Source organism: Miscanthus floridulus, chromosome 5 (genome assembly GCF_019320115.1).
Source record: "Miscanthus floridulus cultivar M001 chromosome 5, ASM1932011v1, whole genome shotgun sequence".
Classification (NCBI taxonomy): domain Eukaryota; kingdom Viridiplantae; phylum Streptophyta; class Magnoliopsida; order Poales; family Poaceae; genus Miscanthus; species Miscanthus floridulus.
The window spans coordinates 49,777,759-49,791,593 of NC_089584.1; the positions used below are offsets into that span (position 1 = coordinate 49,777,759).

The 13,835-nt window shown below is 43.4% G+C and overlaps 1 protein-coding gene across 1 annotated transcript; it reads left to right on the plus strand.

Annotated features, from left to right (window-relative positions):
- Positions 1-13,160: 13,160 nt before the first annotated feature.
- LOC136454616 (uncharacterized) lies at positions 13,161-13,541 on the plus strand. The gene has a single exon (XM_066454983.1). It carries the CDS (start codon positions 13,161-13,163, stop codon positions 13,539-13,541), a length of 381 nt encoding a protein of 126 aa, XP_066311080.1.
- The last annotated feature ends 294 nt before the right edge of the window (positions 13,542-13,835 follow it).

Genomic DNA, 13,835 nt, shown 5'->3' on the forward strand with positions numbered 1-13,835 from the left:
CACTTATCAAACTTAGCACTAGGTAGCTCAAGGATGGTCCACATGTCAATTGAAATCGAGGCCGTTCACAAAAGTTATCGAATTTGAAGTGAATGGAGACTTGGACATTGACCAAACGCTGGACCGGATGCATGGCTATCGCGTCCGGTGAGCAGTGTAGCACATGTTGCAGGGGCAGAAGGATGACTAGACGTAGGTGCAGGCAAAGGATCAGACGAGTAAGTCCTGACCAACCATAGCAGCATGGACCCGCTGTTGACTAAGGACCGAACGCAGGGACAAAATGTGACCGAACGCACAAGGTGCCAAGTCTGGTCGACATTACAGAGTGTCCAGAGACTGTTTTTGTTGACCTAACATGTCAGGTGGACAGGGAACATTAACGGTCATATTTCGATGCTGGCTAGTGGTATACTGACCGGACGTGTCTGGTCACATCGACCGGTGCGTCCGATCGCCCCAAAAACTGCTGAGTTGGATAGTAATGGTCATGTTTTGATTGGGGGAGTATAAATACTCCTCCTACTCGTCTAACTTAGCTCTCTTGCCCATTTGTTCAGTTAAGGAAATAATTTGGTGTGAAAGGGAGAGCAAGAGCCTAGTAGGGTGATTGAGATTTGCTAATCCATGATTAAGGACCTCATTAGTGCATAGAGAGTAGCAAGTGTGCATCCACTTTTGTCATTAGGCTTGGTTGTGTCAAGTGAGAGTTCATGCTTGTTACTCTTGGTGATCACCATCACCTAGACGACACAGTGGTGATTGAAAGCTTGGTGATCATCCAGCGGAGCTTGTGGATGACCCAAGTCATGGTGTGAGCAGTTGTGGGCAATTCACCACGATGGAGTGATATCGGCCTAAGAGAGCACTTGATCCTTGCGCAGATCAAGGGGGAGCTACCTCAAAAACCTTGTGGGGAGTGGTGACTCTCTGATACCTCAAAAAAACATCACCGTGTTCCTCTCCTTCTCTTTACCTTGAGCATTTACATTTGAGAAATTCAATTCATGTCTTTATATTCTTAGAATTGTCATGCTAGAGTAGTATTGGAACCTAGTGTGCAAAACTTTTGTGCGGTAAAATAATAGAAATGGGCTAAGTGTGGGGCTTAATTATTACAAGAAATTTAGAATTAGCCCAATTCACCATCATCTTGGGCATCTTGATCCTTTCAATTGGTATCAGAGCCTCGTGCTCCTTAAATTAGGCTTAACCGCCTAGAGCAAGATGTCCCATGGAGATTGACCCCCTCCCGTCTTTGAGGGAGATGATTTTCCTTATTGGAAAATTCGCATGGAGGCGTAACTAGAGGCTTTAGATGTTGGAGTGCTTAGAGCCACCTCACAAGGCTTCCCAAAACCTAAGGATTCTGCCAACCTTCAAGGTGATCTTTCCACCACTATGCTAACTTAAATATTGGGGAAGATCAATGCACATGAGATGTACATGCACATCACTCTACAAGATGGCTCTTCTTCCACCAAGAAAAAAGATTTGGCATTCAAGGGTAACCAAGAGAAGAGGGGCAAAGCAAAAGTTGATCATGATAGCTCAAGTGATGATGAGATTGATGATGCAAGCCTTGGTCTCATGGTGAGAAGAACCGCCAAGATGCTTAAGAAGCTAAACAAGAATGGTGTCAAGTTTGATGGCAAGAAGAAGAAATTCTTCACTAGTAGTAGAAGGAAGCCCATCTCCAAAATGGATTGCTACAATTGTAGAGATCTTGGTCATCTAGCTCATTAATGCCCCAAACCCAAGAAAGACAAGTACAAGGGTAAGAAAGATGACTCAAGTGATGATGATGATGATGAGAAGAAGAAGAACAAGCCATACAAGAAGAAAGATGGCAAGAAGAAGGAATTTCACAACAAGAAGAAGAATGACAAGGCCTATATTATTGGTGATTGGCTCATGGACATTGAATCATCAAGTGGCTCATCCGACAATGAAAGTGAAAATGAGAAGGAGAAGGTGGGCGCTCTTGTGATTGGTTCTTCACTATCTCCACCGACACCGCCATCATCATCCTCTACATATCTATGCCTCATGGCCAAGGGTGAACAAAAGGTACAAAACGATGATAATAGTAGTGGTGATGACAATGCTAATGATGATGAGAATGGTAGTGATAGTGATGATGAATTTGAATCACCTTCTTATGATGATATTGTAAAATTGTTAAACCAATACACTAAAATCATTAGAAAGACAAGAGAGCTAAAAATGAGAAGCTAGAACTTGAGAATAACTCACTCTTAGCAAAGTATGGCATAGCTAAAAAAACTAATGATGAGCTTAAAGAAGAGAATAAAATTGTGTCATCCAAACTCAAGGAGCTCAAAACCTCTAAAAGAGAGCTTAGAGAAAAATATGATAAACTTGAGGAGATACACAATGAGCTCACCATTAGCTACAACTTGCTAAAAGAAGAGTACACCAATCTCAAGATTAATCATGACAATCTTGTTCTTTCTCATGAGTTATTGTCCAATGAGCTACATGATGCTACTAACAATGTTGTTAAGATTGATATAGCCACATCATGTGATGACTTGATTGTTGAGAGCATTGAGCAAGGTTCTAGTAGCAAAGGCAAAAAAGTGGTTGAATCCAACAACTATGATGATTATGTCAAGCTCAAGAATGAAAATGAAAAGCTCAAGAAGGATCTTGAAAAGCTATCAACCACCAACACAATTGTGATAGAGAATCTTGACAATGATCATAATATGACTCTCGAGAATGAGATGCTTAGAGAAGAGAATAAGAGACTCAAGATGGAGAAGAATCATGATGAACTTAGAGAAGAAAACAAGAAACTCAAGTTAGAGAAAGAACATCTCAAGACTGGTTTGAGTAAGTTCACAAGAGGCTAATATCTCCAAAGTGAGCTACTTATGAACACTGTGATGAAGATGGATAGAAGTGGTACTGGGTTCTTGGCAAATCAGGAGAAGAAAACTCAAGCTCAATATCAACAACAATACAAGTCAAAGCCTAAGCTAAAGAGATGCTTCGAGTGTGGACAAGAAAGTCACTTTGCTCATGAATGTAAAACTCCACCACCACAACCTTTGTTCAAGCATGCTAGACCCTTTGCCTTTAATGCTCAATAGATGCTTAGAAAGGATTCTAGTGAAAAGATAAAAGTCATGTTTTTAGGTCCACCCAACAAGAATAGGCCTAAGCAAATTTGGGTTGCTAAGTCACTAGTTGAGAAAGTCAAGGGCCCTCATCAATTTTGGGTCCCAAAACAACAAGCTTGATCTCTTGTGTGTGTAGGTGAACTACAAGATCGGTAGAAGTCATTGGGTTATTGATAGTGGTTGCACTCAACATATGATCGGTGATCCTCGTATGTTCACCTCACTAGATGAAGAAGTTGATGGTCAAGAAAGGATCACATTTGGTGACAATTCAAAGGGCAAAGTACAAGGGTTGGGCAAAGTTATAATATCAAATGATCACTCAATATCAAATGTGCTATATGTTGCTTCATTGAGCTTCAACTTGCTATTCGTTGGTCAATTGTGTGCTCTTGGCTTTCAATGTTTGTTCACCGAGAAGGAAGTGGTTGTGTCAAAGAAAGATAATGATCAAGTTATATTCAAGGGCTTTAGATATAATAACCTATATCTAGTGGATTTTACCTCTGAAGATGCAAACTTGAAGACATGCTTATTCACTAAAACATCATTTGGGTGGCTTTGGCATAGAAGACTTGCACATGTTGGAATGAGCTCACTCAAGAAGTTAATGAAAAATGAGTTGGTAAGAGGTTTGAATGATGTGAAATTTGATAAGGACAAGCTTTGTAGTGCATGTCAAGCCGGCAAGCAAGTTGCAAACACTCATCCAACCAAACCTTACTTGTCAATAACAAGAGTGCTAGAGCTTCTCCACATGGATCTATTTGGACCAACAACTTACAAGAGTTTGGGAGGCAATCTCTATTGTCTTATGATAGTTGATGACTACTATAGATACACTTGGGTGTTCTTCCTTCATGACAAGACCAAAGTGGCCGCATGTTTTAAGAAGTTTGCCAAGAGAGCATAAAATAAATTTGAAGTGAAGCTCAAGAAGATAAGAAGTGACAATAGGAAAGAATTTGACAACACAAACATGGAAGCATATTGTGATGAAGTTGGGATCAAGCATGAGGTCTCCGCAACCTACACTCCTCAATAAAATGGTGCAGTAGAGAGAAAGAACCAGACACTAATCACCCTTGCAAGAACAATGCTTGATGAGTATGACACACCGCAAGATTTATGGGCAGAAGCTATCAACACCGCATGCTATGCATCCAACCTCCTATTTCTTCAAAAGTTTCTTGGCAAGACACCTTATGAGTCGCTTAATGCGAAGAAGTCTGACGTCTCATTCTTCTAGGTGTTTGGTTGCAAATGCTACATCTACAAGAAGCGGCAACACCTAGAGAAGTTCCAAAGATGTGATATTGGTTTTCTTATTGGTTACTCATTAAAGTCCAAAGCATATCAAGTATTTAATCATGCCACTGGCTTGATTGAAGAAACATATGATGTGGAATTTGATGAATCTAACGGCTCCCAAGGAGCACATGAGAATCTTGATGATGTAGGTGATGAACCATTGAGGGAGACCATGAAGAACATTCCAACTAGAGACATCAAACCCAAAGGTGATGAAGATCATGTATAAGTGATTGATCCACCCTCTTCATTAAATGTGCCACAAGATGATGATAAAGATGGGAGAGTAGAAAATAATGATACTTATGTCTCTCATGACCAAATGGTGGCACAAGCTCAAGATGTTGATGCTCCACAACCTCCTCCTCAAGTGGTTGATAGAAGAAATTCTCCTATACTTCAAGCACATCCATAAGATCTCATCATAGGGAGTCCTTCAAAGGGTGTAATGACTCGCTCTCAAAAACTTGCTTCCTTTATTGAACATCACTCGTTTGTTTATTGCATTGAGCCTAAGAATGTAGAAGAACCCATTCAAGATCCAGATTAGATAAATGCCATGCATGAAGAATTAAATAACTTCACCCACAATGAAGTTTGGACACTTGAAGAGCGACCACAAGATGCAAGAGTTATTGGAACAAAGTGGGTATTCCCCAACAAGCAAGATGATCAAGGCATCATTGTGAGGAACAAGGCAAGGCTAGTTGCAAAGGGATTCTCTCAAATTGAAGGGTTAGATTTTGGAGAGACCTTTGCACTGGTTGCAAGACTTGAAGCTATTCATATCCTTCTTGCATATGCATCTCATCATGAAATGAAATTATATCAAATGGATGTTAAAAGTGTGTTTTTAAATGGCTTCATAAATAAACTAGTCCATATTGATCAACCTCCTAGGTTCGAAGACCCTAAATATCCTAATCATGTTTATAGGTTGTCCAAGACGCTATATGGGCTAAAACAAGCCCCAAGAGCTTAGTATGAGCATCTTCGGGATTTCCTCATTGAGAAGGGCTTCACCATTGAGAAGGTCAACACCACACTATTCACCAAGAAGGTTATGGAAAGATCTTCATTTCTCAAGTATATGTTGATGATATCATATTTGGCTCATCAAATGAAGACTATTGCAAAGAATTTGGTGAATTGATGTCGAAGGAGTTCAAGATGTCTATGATTGGAGAGCTTACATTCTTTCTTGATTTTCAAATCAATCAAATGAGAGAAGGGATTTTCATCTCTCAAGAAAAGTATACAAGGATCTTCTCAAGAGGTTTAAAATGGATGAATATAAGTCAATCAAGACACCAATGCCATCTAATGGACATCTCGACCTAGATGAGGGAGGTAAATCGGTTGATCAAACTCTCTACCGCTCTATGATTGGTAGCTTATTATATTTAACCACATCTAGGCCTGACATCATGTTTAGTGTGTGTATGTGTGCTAGATTTCAAGCTAGTCCTAAGGAAGCTCACTTAGTTGCTATTAAGAGAATCCTTATGTACCTTAAGCACACACCAAGCATTAGTCTTTGGTATCCCAAAGGAGCTAGATTCTAACTAGTTGGCTATTCTAATTTGGATTATGCCGGCTGCAAAATTGATAGAAAAAGCATATCCGGATGGTGCCACTTGCTTGGTAGATCACTAGTGTCTTGGACCACTAATAAGCAAAATAGTGTTGCCTTGTCCACTGCTGAGGTGGAGTACATTGGCGAGGGTGCTTGTTGTGCACAAATTTTTTACATGAAGCAAACTCTTCTAGACTATGGTGTATTTATAGAAAAGGTACCTCTTTTGTGTGACAATGAGAGCGCGGTAAAATTTACTAATAACCCGGTTCAATACTCTCACACCAAGCACATAGATATCCGTCATCACTTTTCTTAGAGATCATGTTGCTAAAAATGATATATCACTAGAAGGTGTAAGGGCTAAGGATCAATTGGAGGATATCTTCACAAAACCGCTAGATGAGGCTACGTTTTGTCGGTTGAGGAATGAGCTCATTATGCTTGACCTAAGTAACTTCACAAAAAATTGAGCTTGTGTTGTCCCTTACATTGCATTGTAATATAAAACATGTCTAATTTTTAGTAATGCACTTAGGGCTTGTCTAACATTGTTAAGATAATAGTCGTAAAGCGTGTGAAAAAGCTTAACCTTGGATCAAACTTGATCGGCAACTAGCTTTACCTTCTCGTATTGCATTGCATATGCATGTGTGTTGCTTTGTAATTTCTTTTTAGTTGTGTTTTGAGCATCCACTGTGTTCGTTCAAAAATAGGGAGAGCATTTGAAGCTTCTAATGGTTAAATGTCGTAGAACCGACCAATTTATAAGAGTACAAGTACAATGGCAGCCCGTAAGCAGTCGCACTGTCATACTTGAACCCATATAAACCCGATAGTCCGTCAAATACCACGACGGGTCTCGATAAATGATTTACAACAACCAAGATCGTACATGATTCAACATACATGTCACATATTACATAAAGTTCACAGATACATTTCCATCATCAGAGTATGAAACAAAGTTATTACAAACCAAGTTTAATGGATAAAAGCGGAAACAAATTAAGTTTGAAAGTAAAGTTTCTAACATAGTTTAATACAGTGCCAACATACGATCACAGTCCACAAAAGCATGTAGAGGGATTAATAAAGAAGCCTACCCAAGGCTTACTCCTCATCCATAGCGGGATAGAAGCAACTCTTGCAATAACCATGATACACAGTACCATCTGCAACAATGGGAAATAAAAACATGAGTATGAGAAGGTACTCAGCTAGACTTACCCGTCATAAACCAAAAATAAAATGACTCCAAGGATCATGCAAGGCTGTATAAGTGGATGTAGCTTGGCAACATTTTGCATAAAAAGCAATTAACTAAATTATACAATTATAATTTTGTTATCAAGTTAATTATGACTATCCATATCTAAATTAGCAACTATCATGTGCCATACATGTGGTATATCATTTTAATAGCATACAATAGTAACCATAGCAGGTATTGTAATTCCATATTTATTCGAACCATCATGTTCCATAACACAGTTACTACGATGCTGGAGACGGCGATTCGAATCAATTTCAACCAGCTAGGAATTTATTCCTAACACAAACCCAGGCAGACCAGATCATTAGTAGCCTTAGGTCACCTTTGGTACAACTCAGGTCCACATTTCGCGGGTTTGTACCGCATCGCACAATCAGGGACACCAAATGCCAGGACGTTCAGGCCTAGCCTATCCTTCGGCTTAGTCTAGCTCCCTGCAAGGAACGCACAATAGAACGGGGCCCGGCCTGAGTTGAGCTACTTAGCTTCGTGGTCAGAACAAGTTATCCGGCCAGCTAAGTGATAGGCATGCGTTCAATCTTGTCAGAAATTTCAACAACGGTACGGTCCTTGATCAGCACAGATGGAATCACATGAGTCAACCTACACATAGACTCCGCCTAGCCTCGATTTACTTTCACCCCATGGTTCTTTTCCATAATAGCAAATATAGCTAATCGTGCTTCGGTATCCACCTATATCTCGCAGGTGATAGGAAATCACCCGACTTCTACCGGTCTAAGCATGGCTAAGCATATATTCGATCCTGGACCTATACAGAGTTAAAGGTAGTATTCTGGACAAGGAATTTATATGCATCAAGTGGTTACATTCAACTCTTATAACCTAATGCATCAATCATAAGGACTTGAGTAATATTTGGTAAAATACTGGAAGACTTAGAATGCTCTGGGGCTTGTCTTTCAGAAAGGAAGTGGGGCAGTGATCAGGGCACTCTAGAAGCTCTTCTAGGTTCTGCTCCTCGCCTTCAGGAGCTGTGGCTTGAGGATTCTCCTGCTGGTCCTCTTCCTCTACTTCGTCGAACTCCAGCAACGTTATCTCCTCCGACGATCCTAGATGCATGAATATGGCATAAGATATTGCGAATGCATATATGTTGACAAGTATAGTCGGATGATACATGATGAATGCATTATTGTAAGTATTCTTAACAGCATGTTGTTTAAGGAATATAAGTGTATCACGTTTTACTGAGTATGTGCATATCTCTTCTTAATTACTAAATCAAACACTTCACAATTCATGTACTACACCACCAAACAACAGCTAATTGTTTTACTCATAACTGGAGTTCTACTTATCCAAATGCTATGATCTTGGACTTTCTGTAAATCTTATAAAATTGTCTACAACTCTTATTTAATCATCAAAAGCTAATTCACAATTTATCTTAACCCAAAATAGACAATTAATCCAGTGCTGTCCAGAAATTCTAGAGAGCAAGCAATTCAGAAATACTAACTTTAAACAGCTATAACTCCTAAACCCTTTGGTCTATCGTCTTGAAACTTTAACACAAGATACATGAAGAAGTTATCTACAACTTTGTTATTAACCATTTTTACAGCAAACATCATTTTCACTATGCAACACACCAAACTACAGAATCTGTCCGAAAACCCTCCCAACTCGAATTATAAAGCAACAATACTTTTACTTCATGTAAGCATTCAAATTTTAACAACACAAAGTCTACCAACAATGCAAGCATACCAAATATACTCAAGAAAATATAATGGTAAAGCCCAAACTATTTATTTAAATGTCTTTATTATTTTATTTAGATACTTACGTTAAATAATAAATATATACTAAATGTACATCATAAATCCTCAAAAATTTACAGTGCCTTACTAATGCTACCAAAAGACTACTGTAAAAATTTTATGCTATTTTACCAAGTAAAACATCCTATGCAAAAATGACAAGGCAGAAAGGCTTAAAATAGCATAAATAGAAAGCTCTAGTGAAAAGTGTCAAGCAACATATTTTATATTTTTCTTAACATCCATATGGTACTAGGACAACCTCCAATAAATTTTATGAATATAGGATTCATAAATAATTTATAAAAATTCATACAAAGATTACCTAATTATAAAATGAAAATCTATAACTACAAATCCATACATGCACTGACCCTCAAATTTTTACCACAGCTTATACTTGTCAAGAATAGCTCACCACATAAATTTCATAATTTGTGGAGCACAAAAACTCTAGATATAAAATAAACAAGTTTACATACCTTCAAAAACACATTTCAATTTTCAATTTAAATCCTCTAAAAACTCTACTGAAAATGCTAATATCATATTTTACTAAATACTACACTTCCTAAGGAACACTACAAAATTTGGTTCACAAAATTTGGAGCTCTAGAACTCTACTTATAAATTTTCAAAGTTGAATGTAAATCCGAAAATAAATGCACTAGCTTTCAAGACTGAGCCGCTGACAGACGGGACCCACGTGTCAGTGACGGTAAAACAGAGGAGGCGGCGCTGTTCAACGCTGTGCGGCCAAAGCTCATCAACGGCAAGCTTCACCGGTGACGACACCTACACTACGACGACCTCCTCGACCTGGCGCACACGTTGGGCTATCTAGGCGGGCGGATCAACAGCACGAAGGACGACGGCGGCGACCATGGCGACTCGGCGGAGCTAGACGACGACGCTACGCCAGTGGTGGCCATGGCAACACAAGCTAAAGCACGGACAAGCATCTACTAACCAAGATGAACCTAACACACAAGATCTCACAGCCAATGGTGGACGGAGGCGCTCCAGCCACGGTGACAGGCTCGGCGGTGATACTCCGGCAAGGTCAAGCGTGGCACGGATGCTTACCGGGCGCGGTCAGCGAGCACGGGCAGATGCGGTGAGACTTGGGGATGGTAGTGAAGTGGCTGCAGTGATGGAGGAGCAGCGAGGGTGAGCTGGCATTGGCAAGGGCGATGGCAGGAGTTCGGTGCTGCGGCGACTGCTGCGGATGGCAAAGGAGGAAGCTAGAAAAGGAAATGTGAGCGCGGGGCAGTGCGGGCGAGCGCTAGGGTGATAAAGCCAACTCTGGCCTAGCTTGGCCGCACTGGGCAGGGCGCCAGTGATGCGTGACTTGCCTCAGCTCCACGTGGCACGCGAGCTCTGCTGGCGGTCGGTCACTGTAGCCGTTCAATTAAGTCATCCATCAGCGTTCGTGAGTTGTCTAACAGCGCGAATTGGCAGCGCTTGATCTCCCAAACCAAGAGGAATTAGTGCCAATGATCTAAATCAAACTTGTAGCTCTACATACCAGCTTCAATTGTTCTTAAAGGATCATGTGCTAACTCACAACCAAACTCGAGTTATGTCTTCCCAAAGTAGGGCTGTCAGCACTGTCAGGGTTTAAAAGTTAGAAAAATTTGCTAAGTACTAAAATTAGTGATTTGATGATTTTTGTGAGCCTAATTCAAGCATGTTAGGAGCTAAACCGGTCAATGACCCAAAAAAATAAAAGTTGTTCCTCTTGCCAAATACTACAACTTTGCTTTAGTGACCACTTCCATGTAAGGTCTCTAGCACATAGTTCAAACTTGGTCAAACATGCTACATTTAATGATGGTATACATTCAAACTATGGCTTAGTGACCAAATTGACCCTAACCATGAATACCAAAGTTGTTCATAATGATCTTCTAAACATGTTTAAGCTATTTGCAAGGTCACACAATCATTTCATGCATTGGTCACACATAGGGCTATCTAGGTCAACACATATAACATCACTTAAGTACTTGATCATGAAAGGTGACCTTCATGAACAATGTTCCATTTGTTAACCTAAGTGTAGCTAATGTGTTTTAGTGACTCACATAAACCATTTACATGTATTCACTCATGATCATATGCATATACACATGGAAACATGAAATAACGAGCAATGTTGCAAATGTTTCAAACACATATTTCAATTGTAAAAGCTTAAATATGAATGCTTGATGCTCATGCTCATGCAATGCAAGTCAATTTATGCAAGGCTAACACCTAGGGTGTTACATTAAAATCCCTATTGTGTGGCCACATGTTGCTCCTCACCCTTTTTGTTGCCTATTTTTCTAAAAAGAATTATAGCCAAAGGCAAGATAGTTTGACAATCTTGAGGGTCTTAGCGAGGTCTCTCATACCAGTTCCAATTAGCTGGTTATTTGGCTCTTATTTGGATTGGACCTTGGTCGAGAGAAAGCGCCGTGAAGGAAGAAGGAGGAACTGCTACAGAACAAGGACCAGACGCAGGATCGAACTCATTGCTTGCTGCATCCGGTCGTTCAGTGCTCAAGAGAACTGACGCATGAACAGTGTCCCATCTACGTTCGATTTGCACATGATGCTACGTCTTATCATTAAGTGGTGCTTCTTGGAAAAAGACCAGACTCCACGTAGCGCCTGATCATCTAGAAACGGACGTGTCAGGTCGCTTCGAGAGCCTTTTTGGTGCTCTCTGTATGTGACCTGACTCTAAGGATGCAGCGTCAGGTCGTTCCAAAGGCGCGTCTAGTCACAACAATCTTGTGCAATCTATTTCAAAACTCTTACTAACACGTGGGGCCCACACTACCTCTTCTCCATTTGGCAACTACCCACGCCCGTGTTCTCCTGCATCCGTACGCTGCACCACCCTTGAACCTCTATGCCACGCCACCACCAGCCACCACACGTCATCACCAGCTCGGGCCACCTCTCGCCTGCAACACCACAACCGCCTACTCCCATGCGCCCATGCTCGTACCACCATGCCTTGATTTCACCATGGACACGCCATCAGCGCCTCCTCCTCCTAATCCTAATCACTGTCATGACAACTCTTCGGCCACCGCATGTCATCACTGGCTCTGGCCGCCTCATCCGTGCACCCACGTGTAGCACCACCACCATGGCCACTCACTCACCCCACGCTCGGGCCACCATTGCGCTCACGATGAGGGCAGCCGCCACCACCACTGAGATTCTTTATCAGGTCGGTTCATCGTCGATTCCTGCCGTTTCGACGTCCCCATTCTGCCTTTTCTCGAAGCGCACGAAGAAGATCCTTGGGCGCGAGGAACTAGACAAGTGCCGCCGGCAGCAAAGGAAGGACGGTCTCCTATTGGAGGCGTCCCTGTCGCCGTCGCTATCAACAGACGACTCGAACAGAGATGACGAGGGCAAGATGGGGTGGGGTCCCCTGGACCATCTCCCTAACATCGGGGAGACGGTGCCCGGGGCGTCGACAAGCAGCCTGGCACTCCCTAAAAGAGGAGGAGGAACTGCCCCGGGGTCGGCAATCGCCCGCCTCAGGGCCGAGGCCGACACGCCCGAGGCATGGGCGCTAGGAAAGTGTGCCATCAGCCCGGTGGGATCGACGGCAGCAGTGGAGCAGGTTGCGGCGAGGGCGATGCAACTACCCCCGCAGAGGACCGAGGGGGCATCGGGGTCCGTCGAGGACCTACCGGCGCTGGTGGATACAGAGGCTGTGCCTCTACCGCCACCACCACCTTTGCAGATGAGGGTCGCCGTGCCGAAGCGGTTGTAGCCCCGCTCGAGGTAAGCGTATTTTTGGCAGAGCCATGGCGTTTTCCGTTCGTTCTTTGGTTTCATGCTGACCCTACAAGTGTTTTGTCCTTAGCCGGAAGCGACCTGCCGAGGTGCCTACCTTGGCGCCCCTTAAGGTGCTCAAGATGAACCCTGGCTCCATCACCCACTAGGTAGCGGAGGCGCAAGCCGCCATACAATGCGGCGCGGCGTCAGCGAGGGCCGACCCAAAGGAGCCGGTCACCTAAGGAGGGGCTACCGAGGCGACCCCAACATAGATGGGGGAGGGAGCGCCTCTGCCCCATGAGGGCGAGGCTCGTGAGTCAGATGGGGCTGAGGTGCCCTCAGTTGCTGAGGCCACCGAGGTCGAGGCCCCTAGGGTCTCCGAGGCTGAGGCGATGGAGGCCGGGGCGCCCAGGACCACCAAAGCCACAGCGGCGGGGGCCGGAGCCCCCGTGACCACCGAGGCCACGATGGTGGAGGCCAAAGCCCCCGGGACCACTAAGGCCGACGTGATCGCGGCAAGGCTATCGGCCCAAGAAGTGGAGATGAAGGCAGCGGAGGCCTCGGTGGCACCCTCGGTTCAAGGCCCGCCGTCGTTGCGGGAGAGCGCCCGGGAGGCGGAGGTCCATCCGATCTCCTCCGACAATACTTCCTAGGCGCAGGAGGTGGTCGGCACCGAGGTGGCCGGTGCTGTGGAACATCCGGTTCTGACCCCGGGCGAGGGAAGCTCAGCCCTCGCGTGGGTATGCCCCGAGCCCCGTGGGTGGGATCACCCACATGTCATGTGGTAGAGCCAGGACGACCCTAAGGCGGAGCCTCTGTATGCCCTCGAGGACACGGCCGAGGGTGGGCACTAGGACACCTTCAAGCAATACCGCTAGCTGGCGGAGCGGTCACTGCGGACGGCGTTGTCCGTGGTGGCCGACAATCTGCCCAGAGTCGCCTAGGTT

What these genes read in the sequence shown, in the direction of transcription:
- LOC136454616 (XM_066454983.1), top strand. Translation starts at nt 13,161, where the DNA reads ATGGGGGAGGGAGCGCCTCTGCCCCATGAGGGCGAGGCTCGTGAGTCA.